Consider the following 22416-nt stretch of genomic DNA (forward strand, 5'->3'; position numbering starts at 1 on the left):
AACAAGACAGAGACTTAGACATTCTTCTCTAAAAAAAAAAGGGGTTGGGGGGGCGGGGGGGAGATAAATAAATAAATTTTAAAAAGAAGTGTATACCCAGCTCTGAACGAAACTCGTTTGTATGCAGGTAGTTTGTCATGAACAAGTAAGAAAACAGGCAAGCTGGAAAACCAGACGGTACTCTTGGTTGTTAGCATTGGATAAACACAGAGTTCACACAACAGCTCCCTTTTTTTTTTTTTCGATCATGCATTTTGTTTTCTGTTTTCTTTTGTTTTTTGTTTTCTTTTCTCTCTCTCGGTGACAGTCTTGTTCATGCTCTGGTGTTGTAGGCTTAGATGTTTATTGCAAATGATCTGTCTGCTCGACTTGGGTTAAACAATAAAACCATATGCCTGCTGGCCTTTTTTTTCCCCCTCTCTTCAGTTTTGCTAGCTCCGTTTACACCACACTTGAGTTGTTATGCATGCATTACAGTGCAATGTGCATCTGAAAGCTAAGGGTAATCTCCTTTGGAGTGTTTATTATTCTGAGAGTGGATGAGTATGTATGTTAGGGGGAAAACTGGTGCCCAAGCTGCTGGCATTGCCAGTCACAGCATTCAAATCTCTCTCTTTCTCTCTCTCTCTCTCTCTCTCTCTCTCTCTCTCTCTCTCTCTCTCTCTCTCTCTCTCTCTGTTAATTGACTGTGAATGAGCCTGAATTGGGCTGTGCCAAGTCTTTCCCCTCTCTGAAGAAGCACCCATGAAAATAGAATGAAAATGTGAATTTGGGAGCCACCAGCAATTGACTGTCTCCTTATTTCAGCTGTAGGAGTTGTGCTCTGTAGCTGCTCCAAGTCACTCTCACATTCCCTGAGATGTCCATCTGTTCCCATGTATATTTCTGCCGGGAGTACATTTCGTAGTGTGCTGTTTAGTGTGTAAATGCTGATTTGGAACGCGGCTGTACCGTGTGTTGACATGGTGATGGTTCTGAAGACTGGCAGTGTTCAGACAGAATGTGTTAGTGCTGGTAGGCTCAATGTGTTGGCACAGATGTGGAGGTGAGATCTGGCAGTACTCGCATGTTTCACAGTACTGGATATTGAGAGGATCAGGAGAAGTCCGTTTTCTGTGATAAGCCTGGGATCGCAGTGGAGGAGAGGATCCTTATGGAAATGGAACGAGTGACCGTGGAATTCTGTGTGTGTGTGTGTGTGTGAGAGAGAGAGAGAGAGAGAGAGAGAGAGAGAGAGAGATGAATGTGTATGAATATGTGTTTCCCCTTCTGCCTAGTTGTCTTATTAACTTACAAGTTAATAAGTTAAAGTGAGTGAGCGAGTGAATGAATGAATGAATGAATGAATGAATGAATGAATGAATGAACTTGTTGCCCTCCCTCACCGTTCAAATCTCTCTCTTTGACAGTTGGTGGCGGTATATGAGGAACAGGATCCTCATCATGGCGGTGACGGGACCAGTGCCAGCTCAACTGGAACCCAGAGCCCTGAACTTTTCAACAGCGACCTCAACTCCAGTAACATGTCAGCCTTCCAGCCCTACCAGAACTCCAGCGAGATCGAAGTCACTCCCTCTGCCCTCCGCACCAGTGAGTTCACCCAGTAACCCATTAAATCATCAATCACAACATAACACATTCGTAAGGCACCTATGAGACGTGAACAAACAGCTTATAAGCAATCGTAAAGCATTTATGGCTATCGGGTGTTTTTTGGGCTTCTTAAATATTGCTAATTTTTAGTGCCTCATACATTGTCATCTTCTCTGGTGATTCATAAATGGCTCTTCTATCAATTATACCCCATTTATGGCTGCCTTATGTGTGCTTTATGAATGTGTTTAGACCGTGTGATGGTCAGTTTGTCTCTGGTGCTGACTCAGCAACCGCTGATGTTTGTCAGTGAAGTGCCTTTGAGAGCCTGGAGTAATTGACTGGAGTGTATCATAAAGCATTGGCACTGGACCAGCATTTCTAAATGCTTTTCTTTTCATCGCACCGTTTGTCCTTTAAGGCCGCAACTCCTAATGGACAGGACTGGTCAAAACACTACGAACTCTTTGTTTAGCATCTATATGAGATTCTGCTACATTTTTGTCCTCATACGGAGAGAAAGAGAGAGAGAGAGAGAGAGAGAAAGAGAGAGAGAGAGAGAGAGAGAGAGAGAGAGAGAATGGAAGTTGAGTAAAAGTTTGGTGAGTGTTTTGTAAGGTGTATCCTGGGACTGACCTTGACAGTGAACTCAGCTGAGTGGGCAGGTGAAATCGTCATGGGAACCGTTGCCAGGGAGTACATTCAATCAGGCATGAAGAGACGGAGCCAAAGAAAGGAACAGCAAATGGTGAAGAGACACATGATATATTTCAATAGGATCTGTCCGCACGCACGCATGCGCACACACACACACAGGACACAGGGCCCTGTTAAACCCTGGACTCATAGCTCCCATAGTGTCTTATTTTAATCCATATTGGATAGCTCTCCACAGATTTTTTTTTGAGAGAGAGAGAGTTTGTTTGTTACACTTAGTGGAGATTTATGGAGATTGTCGCAGAGCAAGGAAAATGTAAAAGGTTCTGCATGAAATGGTAAGCTGATATCTGTAAGGAGGCAAGTGATCTCTCTCTCTGTCTCGCGCGCACACAGACACACACACACACACACACACACACACACACACACAAAAGTAATAAAACTAATTGTACGTGTTCTTAGGCCTCTCTTTTTTGAACCATTGATTTTGTTTATTGTTGTTCACACAAAAGCTCTCTCAGAGGGACGTCTACAGCAGTGTCGCACCCATGTGTGAATCCAACCCTTCCACACGAATGATGCCAGCAGGAGACCCATTCTTCTCTGGGCCTGCGTGTGTGTCTTAGCAACACACACACACACACACACACACACACACACACACACACACAAAGACATGAATGCACTCTGTTCTCACATACTGCCATGCTACAGTAGCAGTCCTGAGTGCCCCATATGGAGAATGTTCTAGTCTAATGATCCTTCCCCTCTGTCCCTGAATAGACCTATTCAATACACTTACAGGGCTCCAATTTATAAAGCAACATGTGATTTCAGCTAATAAAACACTGACATGGACCACTAATAGATGTCTGGCCATGAAGACCTCCGCTCACCTATAGTACCATGATAAGGTGTTGATAAGGTTTGGATCTTGGCCCTTGGATTAAATAGTCCTGTTTTCTGAACCCTATCAGTGATTAAGTCCACATTCAGACTGGACACATTATAAAATCGATTCCTCGCCACAAATATTGACCCAATACCAGGCACTTCATATTACGAGCAAGCAGTAGTGTTTAGCTAGAAGATAACTCGGATCGCCCCATAGATATACATTACATTATTTCTTATCTTTATTCTGTTGCTTTGTAGCACTTTTCTCCTGAGTGTCAACAAGTCCCCATCTCTCTCTCTCTCTCTCTCTCTCTCTTTGTCTCTGTCTCCTTTTCTCCCCTGTGTCTGACTTGATCACCTTGCGTGACTAAATTACAGAGTTTGTCTTCTCCACTCTACATGATTACAGCACTTCTCCCCCTTCCGTCTGTCTCTTCTATACTCTGTCTTTGTTTAGGGAGAAGCTCCATTGTATGAGTGTGTTTAATTAGAGTGTCAAGGGATGTTTGCATTGTGTTTGCAGAGCAGACAGAAGCACGTTGCAGACTCAGACCAACACATCCAACACATCACCTCCAGCACTAACAAGAATCTGATCTTAAATTACATCTCTGACCCCTCATGGGCTCCCCTAGTCTGCTAAAGCATGGAATTATGGATATCTGACATAGTCACCTTTTGAAATGTTATCAATGTCTCTCTCTCTCTCTCTCTCTCTCTCTCTCTCTCTCTCTCTCTCTCTCTCTCTCTCTCTCTCTCTCTCTCTCTTCAGGCGAGTGGTAATTAGATTGGAGATGAGATGTGTATTGTATCAGTGAACATAATGTTTTCATAATTGTCTAGAAGCTCTGGCGTCTAGAGGAAGTCACAGAAAAGTTTGGAATGTTTAAAACATAGCTGTATCTTAAGAAAGAGTGCATGTGCCCTCTCTCTTTTTTGGATTTCCATCTGTTTTTGACATGTTAGAACATTCTGGGATATGTTTCGGCTCGAGTTTGTGAGTCTCTCTCTCTCTCTCTCTCTCTCTCTCTCTCTCTCTCTCTCTCTCTCTCTCTCCGTGTGTGTGTGTGTGTGTGTGTGTGTATGTGGAGACTCGGGGCAGATGCTTGGCACAGGGCCCATGATCTTCGGGGGTAGTGAACTCCCTGGTGGTTCTGGAGGAGCAGGCACTCATTAGTGAAGGCGTGTGCTGCATTAAGGTGCACTGCCCTGGGGCACCCCAGACGACATACAGCCTCCCTCTCTGGAGCTCCTCCTGAACCTCTTAAGCCTCTCCTCCTCCTCTCTCTCTCTCTCTCTCTCTCTCTCTCTCTCTCTCTCTCTCTCTCTCTCTCTCTCTCTCTTTCTTTCTTTCTCTCTCTTTCTGCTCCAATCTGCCGTTCCATCATGCATCGGGGCATCTGATTGGTTGTAAGTTATTATAGTGCAGACCATTACCACACAGGGGGCTGTCAGCCCTCCTACAGCCCAAACAAATTGCCCTCAACCAGGTGGGAAGCAGATCAAAAAGCACAAACCAAGAATAATAAAAACCACTGCAAACACACACTCACACTCACACACACACACACACACACACACAATTGTGCAAGAGGAAGAAATGAAATTATTAATCTGTTCAATAGAGGCCTGCTGTTTGGATGCTGTAGCTCAGGGGTTGATTTTTTAGGTTTTTATTTATTTATTTTTTTTGTCAGTCCGCCGCTCCGTGCTCAGAGCCGCGGCTCCAGTCTGACGAACCGTCGGCCGTCTCCTCTGCTGCCAGAGAATATCAATGGTGTGACAAATGACCGGCCCTCCCCTATCCCACCGACCAATCACAGTGGTGACACGCCGGCCTCGTCAGCCATTACGAGATTGCCTGTGGGGAAAAGTGCGGACACCTACAGGCAGCCCAGTCTTTATCTAATCAATTTGGCTCTCTGCGGCCCGCCGGTTGGGGGGTGGGGGGGGTTTGGTGGAGAGGGGTTGAGGAAGTAGCCTCCTTCCCCCCAATCTAGGCCTGGTAGAAGTCATTAAAGGACATGGAGGGACACAATGACTCAAACAACAACAGCAGCAACAACAACAGTAAAGCTTTCATCGAGGTGGAGGGAGAATATTGTTTATGCAAATTACTTTTGAACTGAATATTCTTGGCAAAGGATTAAACTTTTAAGGTGTTCTGTGTGTGTGTGTGTGTGTGTGTGAGAGAGAGAGAGAGAGAGAGAGAGAGAGAGAGAGAGAGAGAGAGAGAGAGAGAGTCAATTGTAGTACATTTAATGCATTTTAATATATCATCCTCTGTACCCTGGCGACTGTCTTCGTTCCCAGACTGAGTGAATATCCTAACTTTGTGATTGCTTATTTGAGCGTACGAATGGACTGCTGGAGTCGATGGTGGCAAATGACAAACAGGTCATTCCATTTTACAGATTTGCTGATTGTCATCTCTTCTCTTTGACTCTCTCTCTCTCTCTCTCTCTCTCTCTCTCTCTCTCTCTCTCTCTCTCCCTCTCTCTTTTTCTATCCCTCCATCTTTGGCTCCCTTTTCGTTCTGTTCCAAAGACTCTCCCCTCAATCTCACATTTAAGGGGCAGGGGTTTGCGATACGATCAGCAAACACTAATACCGTGAGGTTTGAGGGGAAATTGATAAGCATAGCTGAAATATCTGATTGCTTCTTTCATTTTATTTAGATGTTTTTGTTTTTTTTTTTGTTTTTTTTTTCCCTCTCTTCTCACTTCTAAGAGAGTTCTAGAAAGTGTGAGTTGAGGACAAACTGCTTATTTTCTTAAAGTCCAAACCTGAGCTTTTTTCCCACATGCTAAACAGTTTAGAACTCCCTGGAGGTGACTGGGGAAATAGTGAAAATGTTGGTACTTCTGCCTTATCACCAAACCAGGTTGTCCCAGGAGAATTGCATCACTTCCATTCTCCACTTCGCCAGCCGAAAGGAAAAGGGAAACAACTGTTGGAGGATGTAGTAGCAATAACATGTTATTACATATTTATAAACCCTTTACAAAACTATTTATGAAGTCAGTCCAAATTTTAAGATGATACGTAGCCTTAAACTTTTAGCATTTACTTCTTCTTCTTCTTCTTCTTCTTCTTCTTCTTCTTCTTTCTTTTCTTTTCTTTTCTTGGCTGCATTCTACCTTTCAAACTCAACAGTTCAGCCTCTCAGCTTTTTTTCAGTGATGCCATTTTAAGGCCGGCCTGTGACATTGAACTGCCTTTGTGTGAAGAGAGTTAGCATCTGAGTTTATCAATTATGTCACATCTTAATCATCGGCTGTGCTTCCATTAGATTCTGTGTGTAAATGAATGCAAACGGCTGCGGTTGGCTCCACAGTTCAGAACTGTAGCAGGAGTGGGCGGCAATGCTTGCCTAAATCAGACTATTAGTCATGAAACTATAAAAGTGCCAGCCTTTAATCTAAAGCTTATTATGGTTAATTATTGTAACCGTTGACACCATTAAACAGTTATGAAACTGATGCTGTAATGAAGTGTGACGTTCGCTTGAAAAGGGGGAAAATTCCCTCCCAGGCTTACGGACTGTGTGTGCGTGTGTGTGTGTGTGTGTGTGTGTGTGTGTGTGTGTGTGTGATGTTGGGACTAACAAGTGAGAACATGGGTAAGGATAGAGATTGGTGTGTATAGACACAGCAGGTGTATGTAAAGTGTGCATGAATAAAAATGATTTCTTTAGTCCAGGATAAATATGTTTGGATCAATGGTAATGAAAAAGTCATTGTGTCTAGGTGTATAGGAACAGTGTGTTATGTATGTAAGTGTGTGTTTGTGTGTGTGTGTGTGTGTGTGTGTGTGTGTGTGTGTCTGGTGGCTCAGCCTTGTGCGATGTCTCTCTCTCTCTCTCTCTCTCTCTCTCTCTCTCTCTCTCTCTCTCTCTCTCTCCCCTCCACCTCACCTCAACTCTCTCTTGGGTTATGAAGGATGCGTGAGTAGAAGATTCTGCTGGATACAGAACATAATGAGCTCTTGGTGAAGAAAAAGTGTCACAGCCTTTTTTTTTATTTTTTGGCTACATCAGACTTGAGATGGACTTCATATTTTAGCAGCTTCCATTATTATCAATATTGTCCTGTTTCACAGAAACCCCAGTAATCACAGCAGTAATATCTTTAGCAAATTCACACTGTCCTTCCTCTCTCTCTCATTTAAACTGTCTCTGTGCCGCTAACGCTTCCATTTCATTTCTTTAGAGCATGAAGAAAATCACTAAACACATTACTGCGGTGCTAACACATTTTCAGGTTTTCGTTTTCCTCCAACTACCCCCCCCCCCTCCCTCCCCGGTCCTGTACAGTGCCTCAATTGGTTGTGATTATGGGTCATATATCCAGGCTCCAGATCACCTCAGGGTCTTTCAACTCCGCACCACATCTCATCAGTGAGTTAAAGAGTTATGAAAATAAATCATTGTGTACAAATGGTTGGCTCTCTTGCTGGATGAAACCCGTGTCACATTGAGACAAAACGAGAGGCCTTGTCAACCGCTTCCTTTTGTGCATCGAAAAGGATCGTTAGCAATGTCACTAGAATCATCTGCATTCATGTGGTGTGTGTATTTCAAGCTCTCTAATTCAAAGGCCGACTTCAAAGCAACACTCACTTCTGTGTGCTCGGCTTTGTGAATACAAACTAAGGGAGCATTAAATCTTTGTGTCTGTCGTTCCCTGTGGCCTTGTCACAAAGAAACACCCACATGCTGCACACACACACACACACACACACACACACACACACACACACACACACAGATAGAGAGAGAGAGAGAGAGAGAGAGAGAGAGAGAGAGAGAGAGAGAGAGAGAGAGAGAGATAACGCCTACATCAACATTTAACGTGATGTTGTTTATTAGAGTTCTCAGTGACTCATCACCTTTTTTATCCTCCTGTTTCTCTCTGCTGAGTGCTGTCCCATCAAACTTGACTCTACTTCTCTCTGCTGAGTGCTGTCCCATCAAACTTGACTCTACTTCTCTCTGTTGTAGCAAGCCTGAGGAAAGGAACATCCCTGCCTGTTCAGAAAACTCATTATTGTCCTAATGGTATCTCTTCAAATCTTTCTCTCTCTGTCTCACGTTTCCACATTTCTTGGCATGATGATTTGAAGACTGCGGGAAATCAGGACTGTTGGCAAGTGCTCTCCTTCTCTGTATTATCAGTAAATCAGCACTTAGTCTGGGAAAAAAACAAAAAAAAAACAAAAAAAAAAAAAAACTTTTAGCCACACCCGACGTGAATGGGTAGGATTCATTAATAGGTGATAGCACAGACTCCGCCCTCTCATTGATGTGGTGTTAGATGATTGGATGATGAGGCTGAGTGCCGTTGTTTTTCCTTTGTTAAAACCACACGAGCTGACATTAATGATTCCATGCTTATTTCCATATGCCTTTATGTATTCTTTGTTTCCATACCAGCCAGGTGAATGTGTATGCGTTTGTTTGAACCTAGGTTGACTCTGGGGCGTGGTTGGTCTGAGGCACTGAATGACATCAGTGAAGTTGTACCTAAATGTATAACTTTATACCTTTTTGCCTCTTGGCTGTGTCTTGGGGCTGTGTCTCCCATGGCAACCAGAAACTATAATCTCCTCCATGCTTTTCATGGGAGATCATTTGCAAAGAGTATGTTGAAAGCCTGATGTCATGCCACACTCACACACACACACACACACACACACACACACACACACGCACACAGACACACACACACACACACACACACACACAGACACACACACACACACACACACACACACACACACACACACACACACACACACACACACACACAGTCAAGCTTACAAACAAGCTGATCATGACCTTGCAATTAAACACTGTCTACTATGCTTGCCTGGCATAACAGAAGACTTTAAACAAACCTCTGATGTGTATATGGTGTGTGACAATATGGTCAGGTAACAGAGCTGTGTATGTGGTGTGTGGCCTGTTCTGTCTCTACCAGACTTCCTCAGAGGGCAGCTTAACACTTAATCAGAGGCACTGCTCTAAATCTGAGAGAGAGAGAGAGAGAGAGAGAGAGAGGCAGAGAGAGAGAGAGAGAGAGAGAGAGAGAGAGAGAGAGAGAGAGACAGAGAGAGAGAGAGAGAGAGAGAGAGAGAGAGAGAGAGAGCCATCAAAAATATTTCCAAAGCTGACTATTTCAGATTTCTGCACAGATTTCTGTCCCTACCTGCACATGTCACTTAAATTTCCCAAAAGAGTAAACAACTTCAGAAAGACCCTGCAGACTTTGAGGGAGTTTTTATCTTGACTCACTTTTTCCATTGTTTTCATTGTGTGTGTGTGTGTGTGTTTTATATATACCCACAATCACTAGTAATGCATAAGCCTCACCCAGTAGGCACAAAGAGAAAGATAACCAGATCTGTACAGATGAGGGGAAAACAGACCCTACAGGTCATTAAAATGAGGGCTATTTTTTGGCTTTAAAAATCACAGCTTTGATCCTGAGAAAACATTTCTCAATTCCAGTTTTTTTTTTTTTTTTTTTTTTTTTCTTTAACTGAGCTCCATCAGCCGACCACCAGATATGGATCTGTGTCCACTCTGGAAAGGAAAGAATAATTGATTTGACAATGTTCAGGGTTTTACCAAAGAGCAAGGCCTAGGTTTCTACATCAACACAATGTCTTTGAAACCAAAGTCCCTCACCTTAAAAGCTCAAATGCAATTGTAATGTATTCTGACAAATGTTGTCTGCAGCTTTCTCCTCCTCCGTGAACATACTACAGGAAGGACAGTTCCTTTATGCTTTTTGTTGATTTTACAATGTTATTCTTTGGTGCAGCCTCCTTCCCTCAAACAAATGTTTATAGTATCTGTTTTTATGTCTGTCTGGGTCCCCCCGTCTATCTGTAGTCTTGTCTGTTTTGTTGGCTGTTGTCTGAGAGGAGGTTTCTTGTATTATTTATTTATTTATTTATTTTCCGTCTGTCCTTCATGTCACCTCATTCATGATGATTCGTAATTGAAACTGTGGGAGATAAATTGCAAAATTAAAATCACACCACAATCTGGGTTGGGATGAACCCACCCAGAGATGACGCAAACCACACTCTGATGATAATAATAATAATAATAATAATAATAATAATAATAATAATGATAATAATAATAATAGTCATCATCATCATCATCATCACCATCATAAAGTAGTGTTTCGTACTCTCTGATCAAACAGTGTTCTCTCCTCACCCTCTTTAAGAATTGGTCCAGCCCTGTTACATCTGGCACTGAATCTCTAGTTCCTGGTTTGCTCTCAGACCTCCTTCCAAAGGATTCTCAAAGCTCTGCACCATCTCTGCATGTGAAGCCATTTTAGCAGTTGTCAAATTGCTCAACCTCTTATATATATAAATATATATATCTGTTCGCCTCTTATCCCTCCATCTTCCCGCAAGTCATACCTCTTCCTTCTCCTTGATCTAAAATAAGAGTTTTGGATAAGCCATTACTCCACATGACAGATTGAAATGGTGTCTGTATCCACAATATGTGTGTTCACCACAGAAGCATCTGTCTCTGCTTCCAGTCAATGCGATCTCTCTTCCTAATCACATATTTTCTTTCATCATGGTCTTTATGAAGGCAACTTCTTCTTCTTCTTCTGCCTTTTTTTTCACTTCTCTGCCCTCATCCCATCTTCTGCTGTGAATTAAAAGACATCCGTCCTCATTTCCTTCAATTTACTGACTTTATATCCAATAGATCGGAACGTTCTTGGCGTGTGTTTTCAAGATGCGTAGGGTTTGCATATTTACGTGAGGCCAGCTGGGGCTACGGGTCTCATGGATAACTCTAATCAAGTGCATAGCAGACAGTTCAATAGCCAATTCCGACTGGGCCCAAAGAGCAGGGCTTCTATCAGCCTGTTAAACAGAGGGTCTCTCTCTCTCTCTTTCTGTACCAGAATTTTATTTTAGCATAAACAAAGGCTAATAATGTGGAATGAAGTCATTTGTGCAGTATGACTGTGTTCTGTTTGAATATGGGTCAGAGAGGACCTATATGAATCCCTCATGTATGAAATGAGAATGTGTGTAGCTCTGGAATAGACTTGATAAACTTTGATTTGTAGAGTTTGATTAAAGCCTGTTTTTAAAATTAGACTTAATATTCATCTTGAAAGAGGGAAAAGAAAAAAAGAAGAAGAAGAAGAAAAAAAAAAAACCCTCTTAGGTTTTACCTCTCAGGTTTGTTTTTGGAAGGGTGGAATGATGAGATGAAAGAAAAAATCCAGCTTCCCATGGAATCCTTAGAGAAATCTCATTACGTCTGCAGAACTTTCCACCATGTTGACCCTTGCATTTTCTGTCGGTCCTGCAGTTTTGAAATGCTGCGACACTTCAAATAAAACAGGCTGAGAATCTGTCTCTGCCTAGTGTTACTGTCTGGGTCTCAAGACTAAAAGTAGTAATGAAGAAGCCATGATATTTACATTAGGGTGTTGTACCCGGTTCGGGGAGGCTGATATGTTTGCTTTGTTGATTAGGAGCCCCTCAAGAAGAGGGGACACACATTCCAAACTCACTAGACCTGTCTGGCTGCTGGGGCGTTGCAACCAAGTGTCGTGCTAACTGCCCCCACCCCCTCGTAACAGTGTTTTCTGTCCCCCAAAACATTGACCCAGATGAGTCAGGCTTCATTTTGGAAAGGTGCTCTGATTTCCCCCATCTCTCTCTCTCTCTCTCTCTCTCTCTCTCTCTCTCTCTCTCTCTCTCTCTCTCTCTCTCTCTCTTTCTCCTTCTCCTTCTCTACCCCCCCCCCCAACACACACACCATTTGTCGTACACCTCCTCCCTTCTGCTTTCAGAAACACTAAACACTCAATGCTGTGGTGTTCTATTGCCTGTATCTGTCCATCATTCTGTACTCCCCCTAAAACTCATCCATTCTTCTTTGTATGGCAAACCATAATTGCTTCTGACAAATGCTGCTCACCTTGCATCTTCACCGTCACTGAGATGGCTTTGTGTAGCACCTTACTGCTGGATTGACACTGATGAACCCAATTAACAGACCAGCATTTGCGCCAAACAAGCCATTTTTGGTGGTGAGCAATTTGTCCTCTCCTCTGTGAACTGAATATGTTGCAGAATGCCAAGATGTCATGGCTTTCTCTTGCTCAGAGAAATGTACAGTGCACATATAGTTTTGACTTGGCTTTCCTGTGGACATAAAGCACACACACTGTAGTATGTTGTTACGCGTTGGGCCCATTCCCTGTTGCTGCCCTGTCAAAGGCCGAGGTTTTAGACTCGCCCACAGTGACTCACTGCGCACGCAGAGGTTTGACACGATTGGAGGAATAGAGTATGCATGTCCTTGTCTGCCTCTCTCTTTCTCTCTCTCCATCTGTCACCTGTCACCTTCGTACTTTACACCTTCAAACCTCGTGCTCTCTCTCCTGTGCAGACTCCTTATATTGCTTGTACTGACTTGTTGTCCATAACGGGTGCTTTTTGTTCCAGGCTTTATTTAGGCTTTTCTCTTCTTTCACTCTCTCTGTCGCGCTGCTCTTAAGTGCTTCCTCAAAGACCCTCCTGGCCTCCTTCAGTCTCTCCAAAGGTCAAAGGCTTATGTTTATATACTTAAAAAGACTGTGCCAAACTTTCAAAGCTACTGTACATTATCAAAAGCTAAAAAAAAGCATTGTTTTCTGGCAAATATCAGTCTTTTTTGCCCCCACCAACCCCCCATCCACCCCCTCAACCTAAACTAACTACCAAGTTATATGTATCCATTCTTTTGGTTCTGCCATGAAAAAGTTTCCCACCAAAAAAAAAGATCTCTGTTTCGTGCTGGGGGACTTTTTGCACCCTAGTGACAAAGGCAAATTTTTAGCCATTCAGAACTGTTTTAAAGAGATCCTTTTTCAGTCCTGAAAGGATATCGGTATAGACCGCACTCTGACATTTTACTTGAAAAAACAAAACAAAACAAAACAAAAAAAACCTTCAAAACTTTATGATTTTAGTCCAGTTCTATTTCAGAAACTACATATGTTTTTTTTTTTTGTTTTTTTTTTTTTTGAGTCAGGTGGTGTGTGTGTGTGTGTGTGTGTGTGTGTGGGGGGGGGGGGGGGGGGGGGGGGGGCTTAACTAAAACTCAAGGTCAAATTCTGTTTGTCTGAAAGGATCCACGCAGTGGCACCTTGACTGACTCGGTCATCTGGAGAGTTCAGAAGAATGAAGTGGAAAATGCAATTAGATATTTTCCCTACCCTTTAGTTCTGTTATTTTACTTCTCACCACTGTCCTTTTGTAAGGCTGATCAGTATTCACAAGCTTAAGCTCCTGTCTCCATTACTTTCTACAGACAGCCAGTCAGGGACTCTTTCCTCTGCCAGGTAACTGGCTACACAAGGGCAAAATGGGGTCTCACTCTGTACGATTGAAATGATTGGAAGCTTAGACTAATGCGGTAGAGAGCTTTTGTGTGTTATAGAACTGGGAGTAGACTATGTTATTAGTGCTGATTCAGGAAGGCTGAGAAGCTCCCCCTCCCCCTTTTTGATGGATAATATGTGATATGATCTGGAGATGACATTGTTTTATGCACTGTGATATGAAGATGTACCATATATAAAGCTGTTTTTAGATAGCTGAATACAGGGGAAGGATATGTAAATCATGAAATTTGAGCCATTGAATACTGGTTCAACATATATAAGCACAGCAGCACTGCATGTTTTATCTGTCAAAAGAGTTTGTCATTGAGTTCCATATTCAACAAAAGACTTTTTTTATGCAGTCTCCAATGCACGTGTGCATACAGCCCCAAGGCAGATAGAGGGGTTGATTATTCTTTCAAACATGAACCGGGGGAAAGGGGTTCTGAGGATTAGGTGCATCAGGGTGGATAGACCAGATCACCCACGTCACGCGTCCTCAGTGTTTTATCCTCCCGTGTTGAGGGGAGCAGGGAATTGGGCCTCCATCTCATTAGAGACCCTTGGCGTCCCCATAGCACACCTGAGATCGATGGGCCGCTCGACTTTAAGTGGTCGTCTAGGTTATTAAAACGCGAGGAGAAGACTATTTCTGCGGCTGGAGAGCTAATCCGATCTCACATTAGGAGCAAGTATTGGCTGGAGTGTGGAGTGGGTAAAAGGGAGAGAGGAGAAGGGGTGGGTAGGAGCAGAGAGAGCGTAGTTAATGTGCGTTCTGCAGTTGGAGAGAGGTGAATGAAATGGGTCCCCCAAAGAAAGTTCTTCTACTGGGTTTACACATAGTATAAACATCCCAGCTCGTTTGACCAACAAAATAGAAAAGCACTTAGTTTGAAGCAACAGGAATGATTGCTCAGACTTTATGTTTTTCCCACTTGTAAGTCACGTTGGAAGATTCAGCTGAATGTAATGTATGTGTGCAGCACATCTGAGTTTGGTCTTGGCAAAGGTTCCTGCAACTGTGTTTTGGAAGTTTTATTTGATTGCTGTAGTTTAGCTCACTGAAGGGTTGTTTTTTTTTTTGCTGTAAACAACCATTTGACATTAATGCAAATGATGCTGTTTCATTCATTCATTCATTCATTCATTTTGCAAGCCGCTTATCCTAATTAGGGTCGCGGGGTGCCAGATCCTATCACAGCACTCATCTGGGAAAAGGCGGGAAAACACCCTAGACTGGCCACCAGTCCATCACAGGGCAGACACACAGTGAAAACACATTCAGGCGCACATTCATACCAAGGGGCAGTTTAAAGAAAGACCGAGATCTGTGGAGAGTTATTCCCCTCCCTCTGCGTTTGCTAAGGTTCCATCTGCACCACGACCTGAAGCATCTGGTCAATATTTTGGCTGTTTCCCGTCGTCTCTCCACCGCCTCCGGTATGAGGAATTCCCAAGGCTTCGCTTGGTCTTCTTCAGACCTGAACGAAAAGACAGGAATAAAAAAAAAATCCATTCAGGGTCCAGAGGCTTAGGGCAGACTTGGCCAGCTCTGCCCAGAACACAAAAAAAAAACTATATCCTTTTACTACTCACAGACACACTTTTATGTTCTTTGATTCTTTGACTACATCAGAGCTCCAGTTGGTAGCACCAAAGCACATTATCTGCAGGACATGCCAGCTCTCATTAATTACTTGTCTGATATTAGCACTTGGTAATGAAATTTATGAGGGTCAAACCTGGGTTGATACAGATGTCAGTTGATCTTTTGCTGTTTTTTTTTCCTACTTCTCTTCCTCAGTTCTGTGTTTTTGGTAGTGCTGCCTTCAGAACTAATTATCGAATGTAATCCCGGACATGGTATGGAGTGATACAATTACGCTCGCGCTGAGGGGCCCGTCATTAGAGCCCATGAACTAGACGTGAACCTGAGCACTGACAGGCGGGAAGTGTATTAAAAATCATTATTGAGTTCTGGAACGTAATTTAAGAATAACAGCTGAGAGGCCGCTCGGACCCCGTTGGCTTTTGAGGAGCTTGTGGCTAAACCAAATTCCTCTCCCCACAGCTGTGAGGAGCAACAAGTTCCTTCCAAAGTTCTCCTCCTGTGGTCACTATGGCGAGGAGAAGAATAGAAAAGTCCAGCACTTTGGGAAATGCCTGTTTACTAACACCACCATATGCGGGGTTTTGCAAATCAGATGGCGCGCAGAACGTGGGCATATGCTAAGTTGGGTAACTGTTGAAAGATGACAGGTGGTTGCCGAGGAGATTTGCATAATTATGGATGTACCAAGCATCGTCGTAACAAGTCATAAACGGGATCCATATGGCCTCTTCAGGACCAAAGAAACCACTGACTCCCAGACACACTTTAACTCTCCCCTCTGCTCTCATGCCAAGTGGTATGGTCCCTGCCTGTAGCTACTCAACCACAAGTGTAGGTGAATGCACTTGTCTAGCAACAAATTTTTTGGCATGCCTTCAAACAGTCAGCGGAAGGTGCCTGTGATGCTCTCTGAAATTGAAATTGGAAAGACACCTGGAGCCAGCTTGGTCAGAGAGTCAGAACAGTTTTAAAGCAGAAAGAGTACCCTGGGCCTGTTAGGGAATGTGGCAGTCTCAAACTGGTTCATATATATATATATATATATATATATATATTTTTTTTTTTTTTTTCCCCTCCTCCAGGTTTAATGTCTGATAAATGCGAATATTAGTCACCAAGGAATCAAGCTGACCATCAGCCTCGTATTGTAAAACTAACGCATGAACAGAGCATTACTCTACCTCCTTGTCTTTTTTTACTTTTTTAAAATGATACTTCCATCACAAACCGATAGCACAATGGACAGAGGAGGATGGGCTCCCCCTGTTGAGTCTTGATTTCTCCCAAGGTTTCTTCCTCCCAGGGAGTTTTTCCTTGCCACTTTCACTGTCCCGCTGATCTGTGTAAAGCTGCTTCGAGACAATTTTTGATTGTAAAAAATTGCTATACAAATGAACATAAACCTGAAACTTAAAACAGTATTTGAAAATGTACAGAGGATATTTTGTACTGTCTGTTCTGATGGTATTAGAAGCTCTGTGGTCCCACAGTGACTGGCCTGTCTCTCCGTGATACCTGCCCTATGGTTCAAAGCCATTACGGCACAGGAGCTTGGGGACAGCTCTCTCTTTTCACAGCCATTGTCTGCCTGTCACCAGACAAGCCGAGCTAAACGCCTTGCACAACAGCCGCAGCCAGTTTTTCGCCAGGGCTCGCAGGAGGCCTGGCTTTGTGTGTCTGACAGGAACGTAACGATGTTTTCTGTGTCACGCGGCGCCAGCTCTGTGCTAGACGCTCCTCAGGGGAGAAAGCTGTTGAAGAAGGACGCGGTAAACATTACCCACAAGCCCGTGTTGGATATGCGCTTTTGATGTGCTATGCCTAAAGCCATCCGCCGATGTGCTCTAAGAAATATGGATGATAAATTTCTGATAGTAACGTCCCTTTCTCTCTTTTCTTTTCCACAGATATGCCGCTGCATGTCCGCCGCAGTAGTGACCCAGCTCTGGTTGCCCTTGCGGAGGGCCAGATGCAGCCCGAAGAACCTTCTAGAAAGAACCCTACTCGCTGGTCAACCACTGCAGGCTTCCTAAAACCCAACACCAAAAATACCAGTGGAACCAACAGCTTAGAACGCAAGGTAAGTTTCCATGAATGTTCTCAGCCTAAACCCTGTCACTGTATCATAGATGCATTGGTCCCTCAGCTGTATGGGTAATACTGGTGGTAAGAATTGCTGGAGGTAGGAAGTGCTTTCTTGGATGTTATGTAAACACATAGTTGTATTTTGTCTGTTTATTCTACTGCATTGCTGAAAGGTCGATTTTGATTGGTCCGTGAGCCGTCATTATTTTCGGTGCGGTCACTGTTGGTTTGCACCTCATCATATCACCTGACGTTAAATATCAAAAGTCCTCAATAAAATTAGTTTAATCTCTGTTAAAGATTAATCTTTTATTTGGCATGAGGCTGTGGAATATGGCTTCTTTTATAGCCTTCATCAGCTTGCTCTATATTATCCCCTGAATATCGCTTTACTTTTGGCAATCTAATGTTGTTGTAGGGAATGCTAAGTTTACGTATTAGTTATTACATAAGATTACATGTTAGTGGAAGCTTTTTGGGCCACATATGGGGAGCAAATGTTTGATATTGGCTTTCGTATCGGAAAAGGAAACTGCAAGGGCATTTCCTGGAGAGCTGATCCGCTTTATGTTTTATAGCCTTTTTGGGAGCGTTTGCCAAAACTATGACCTCTCATACCCTCTATGAGTCGGTTTCATCGAGCTGTTCTCTGATACTGGCTATAACCTGGAAGTTAGTCAGTAATCTGTAAAAGACAGGGAGGAGAATGTTTCTTTGTACTGTCAACACTGTCCATGTATTCAGCAGTTGACTTCTGATGTCAGTGTCATGCACTGGAAATGAATCTAAGGGACCGCTCTCTCTCTCTCTCTCTCTCTCTCTCTCTCTCTCTCTCTCTCTCTCTCTCTCTCTCTCTCTCTCTCTCTCTCTCTCTTTTCCCTCTTGGCTTCATTGTCCCCTTGCTGCCCTGTGCAAAAGGATACAATACATTTTTCAAAATGGGTGCCCTCTTGGCGTGACTTCAGGCCCGTCAGCGCTACTGAAATGGTGGTATTTGGAATGAAAAGTGAAGAGGGGTCTAGAGGGCGAAGATGGAGTGCTCAGAGAGTGACGCGGTAGCGCACGATGGGATTAACGCGTTGAATGGTGGTTCTCTCGTAATCCCATTTAGAATCACTTTGCTTGTCGCTGCTTCCATAATCGTACACCACGCTCTCATGAAAGAATGGACAGGATGGGGTGGGGAAAAAGAAAAGAGAGAGAATTAAGCTGTTATTTTTACCTGTTATTTTCCTGTGTTCCTTGCTGGAGTTTGTGTTTATTTGTGGAAAATGTCAAGGCTCAAGGTGTTAGAAAGGTCTGTTCTGTGTTGATATGCCCACCCGCTCCGCCGACCCCCAAGGGCTGTCAGGATTTTGATATGAAAAGGCTTAGCTTTTTTGGGACCGTCTGAAATTCTTTTCCTCTACAGAGGAAGTGTATATGCCTCCACATTCCCTTTGAAATGACACTTATGAACCATATGGAAATATGAGTGTGGGGTAGGATACAACATAACTGACTTAATTACACTAACAGTAAGAAGAGATGCGAGCGCACACACACACGCACACAATTAAAAATACAATATTAAATGTAAACACCTGTATGTATAGAATTGCAACACACAGATTGTGACTCTCAGCCTGACCAAATGGAGCAGCTGGTAGTGTTTTCACCCCCCCCCAGGTACACCTCTGTCTGTGAGACACCTGGTCCTTAGAAGTCCCCATTGTGTTTGCTATCAATAGCTTCTAAAGAGTTTCTTCTCTCTTTTTCTACGCTCTTCACCCCCCCACCCCCCACCCCCCCCCCACCCCAGTCTTCCTGCTCCTCAGTTTTTAAATGACAATTGCAGAGGCCGTAGTACATATCCTGCTGTTGATTTACAGTCACCTGGCCTAAATTCTCGACGTCATTTACAAGGCTGTAAAATTAAAGAGGGCCCTTTCCTCAGTCCTGTGCTGTGTCTGGGACTGGAATGGTTATCAGCCGCCATCTTTTGAGACCCCTAACGTTACATTTTATGTTCCTGTCTGCTTTATGTCCATTGGTTTACCACAATCTCGTCACACCATATTGAGTCCCCGTAAACCACATGGCTTGCTTTACAATAGGAGAACCACAGAATGTCTGAGATCATTTCAGACACACATACGCTTATTCACATACCCTTACTATCACACACTCATACACACACACACACACACACACACACACACACACACACACACACACACACACACACACAATCTTTGTGTCCTAGCTGATTCAACGCTGTTGTTCTAACTTATTCTTTTAGATTTAGGTAGCCACCAAAAGCTTCACTGTGCTGATTATCCCAATAAAAAAAAAAAAAAAAAAAAAAAAGAAAGGTGGGAAAGAGAATAACCAACCTTCCTCCCATGTGTTATTTGTGTAAATGTAATAAGTGAATATTGGGTTCGAGTGGCTTGGGTTCACTGCAGTGAAAATATGATGTTGTATAACGTTAGAACTTGCTTTGGCCTCTTTTTTTTTTTTTTTTGTAATCGAGCCCCGTATTAGTGAAGAAAGGAAATCAGGAGGCAAAATAAGATTGAATAGAGCTGTTGAGCGGCTCTTGTCCAAAATAACCAAAATAAGTGTGTTACAACTGCCAATCACAGTGTAGCTAATAAAGGCCCTCTGTTTGGACTGCCTGTCACAGCAGCAGGGACATGCTACCGCTGCTCTAATCCGTCCTGCTATTTACATTACCCAGTTTGGCATCAAATTTTACACCCCTACCCCCTGCCCCCAATACGCTTCCAGTCATTTCTCATGTTGACTATAGATATAATGAATTGGTGCTTTGTTTCTTTCCCTACCTTAATTTTGATAAGATCATATACTACAGCTTGTAAATTGTACAAGTCTGTGTAACTGAACTTAACTAAACACTGTCATTTTAAAGCAGTGACACCCCCACCTCTTGTTCTTTCATATACAAAGTCTTCATTAGACTAAGCTATTGAGCTATTGGACTGTTTCGTAGCATGTTTTGTTTAAATCATGTACGGACCCATTGTTGCCGTGGTTTCTTCTCCCTCCTCCTCTCAGGGTAAAGGAATGGACGCGTACCGCAGTTTGCCCCGGGATGCCGCGGCCTGGTCCTCCCAGTTCCAGAGAGAGAGCGCTCGTTCCTCCCTCAGTGCCAACCACCCCATGGTAGACCGCTGGCTGGAGCGCCAGGAACAGGTACGGCATTTCCAGCCAATCATGGCTCTAAAAAACATGCCCACCCACAATGCCTCTGTGCTGCTCTCCAAAGGCAAGGGCTTTTTGGAATGTTCCTGGTTTCACAGTCATTTTGAAGCAAGAGGATTTCCTTTCCCACTAGAGGCTAAGCCAATGTTGTTTCTTTCTCACAAGTTGTTTTGTTTTTCTCAATTTTTGATTCTGCGAGAGAGATTTTTTTTTCTTGAACGTCGGGATAAAATGACAAAGGAAAATGATAGAAGACACCTGCGGTGGGGAGCAATTTTACCCGCTGCTGGTGTAAAGTCCAAACACAGCCAGATGTGTAAAGAGAGATGTCTGCCACTCTTGGCTTTGGGTTTCACACATTCCTACTGCTCTCTCTCTGAGACCTGTGAAGACTGCAACAGAAAGACTGAGAGAGAGAGAGAGAGAGAGAGAGAGAGAGAGAGAGAGAGAGAGAGAGAGAGAGAGAGACGGGGGGGGGGGGTGGGAGTTGTTTGGAGGTGGGGGTAGGAGGTGTTTTAAATTATTCTCCTTCACATAGAAAAGAGAAATCAGTTCTGAAAATATGACACCAAAAAAAAAAAAAAAAAACACCCCGTAAGATTGAGACACCAAAGTTGCCGACAGAGGTCTGGAAAGGATTCGCTTATTCATTTTCACAAATGCTTTCTTAGGAAAACTCAGTGTGATTCTTTTCTTTCTTCTTTTTTTCTCTTTACTTTTTTTTCTCTTTTCTCTCATTTTCACCCTGAGCATCTGTGACAGATCTCTGTTTGGATAGGTCCTTCCAGACTTTTAGGTGGTCTCCTTCCTCTTCCTCAAATGGCTTGTCACAGCTCTCAACACCCCCCCCCCCCTTATACACACACACACACACACACACACATACCCCAATTCTAACCAATTGTGCCTATGGCCATGCATCATCATTAAAGAAGGCATGTTGCATGGAGAAGCCGTTTGTCTGGGTGCTGTGGCAGGCCGTGGTTGAGATCGGGGCGGCAGAGAGAGAGAGAGGGGGAGGGGGAGAGGGAGTGGGCGTGGGGCGTGGGCCGATGGGCGAGAGGCAGTCAGTCAGGGCCCTGGCTTGACCTGACAGTGTAATTCATTTTACAGGCCCACGCTTGACCCTCGGCCTGTCTGTCTCACGACAGGCCCACCACCACCAAGAGCCTGCCACCTCCACATGTACCTTCCCCATATTTCCATTCTCAGCCACGCTGTGACTTTCATTTGGTGACCTCTCTCTCTCTCTCTCTCTCTCTCTCTCTCTCTCTCTCTCTCTCTCTCTCTAACTCTGTTCACTTGCTTTTGGAGGCTGGTGACTGGAATGCAGAGCAGTATAACTCCTTATATCTGTGCTTATGATTCCCTAGCCTCTCATTTATTTATTTTATTTTATTTATTTATTTTTCATTTGTTTCCTTTACCTCCCTCCTTTTCTGACAGGATTGAGAGAGAAATTTTCAAAATTCACAATCAGCGCGTTAACCCACCCACACGCAGCCCCCCACACACATAAACACTGTCGACCTTTGACGCCGTCACTATGGACACTGTTTAGAACAAGCAAACGTGTCTTAATACATAGGCAGTGTTTTGAATGGCACGACCGAGACATCCCGTTCGTTTTCATAAACGATTATGCCTCCATCCTCTTTAGAGACATTGCACACATTCATTTAATCTCCAATTATCAGTTTCACTTTATTTGCTCCTGGCACATCTCTGTCCTCTTCACCACATGGAAAGGTCTGTTTGATTAGTCTGTGCAGATATGTTTGCAGCTCTTTAATTGCTACTTAATTCCATTTGGCGTAATGTAGTGGCCTGCTTTATAGACCTTGAGAAAAGCTATTTAATTAACCCAATGATTCCCTCTATCATCCCAGCAACTTTATGATCAGTCGTATTTTCCACTCAGACTTTCCAGCA

The 22416-nt window shown here is 43.5% G+C and overlaps 1 protein-coding gene across 1 annotated transcript in view; it reads left to right on the top strand.

Moving 5' to 3' along the window:
* Positions 1 to 22416, top strand: part of pard3aa (par-3 family cell polarity regulator alpha, a) — a 315517-nt gene that overhangs the window by 102936 nt on the left and 190165 nt on the right. Inside the window, 3 exon segments of the mRNA XM_030767365.1 lie at positions 1410 to 1590; positions 17100 to 17267; positions 20345 to 20475. Of these exon segments, the coding sequence (XP_030623225.1) occupies positions 1410 to 1590; positions 17100 to 17267; positions 20345 to 20475 (480 nt within the window).

This window comes from Chanos chanos, chromosome 3, assembly GCF_902362185.1.
Source record: "Chanos chanos chromosome 3, fChaCha1.1, whole genome shotgun sequence".
Lineage (NCBI taxonomy): Eukaryota > Metazoa > Chordata > Actinopteri > Gonorynchiformes > Chanidae > Chanos > Chanos chanos.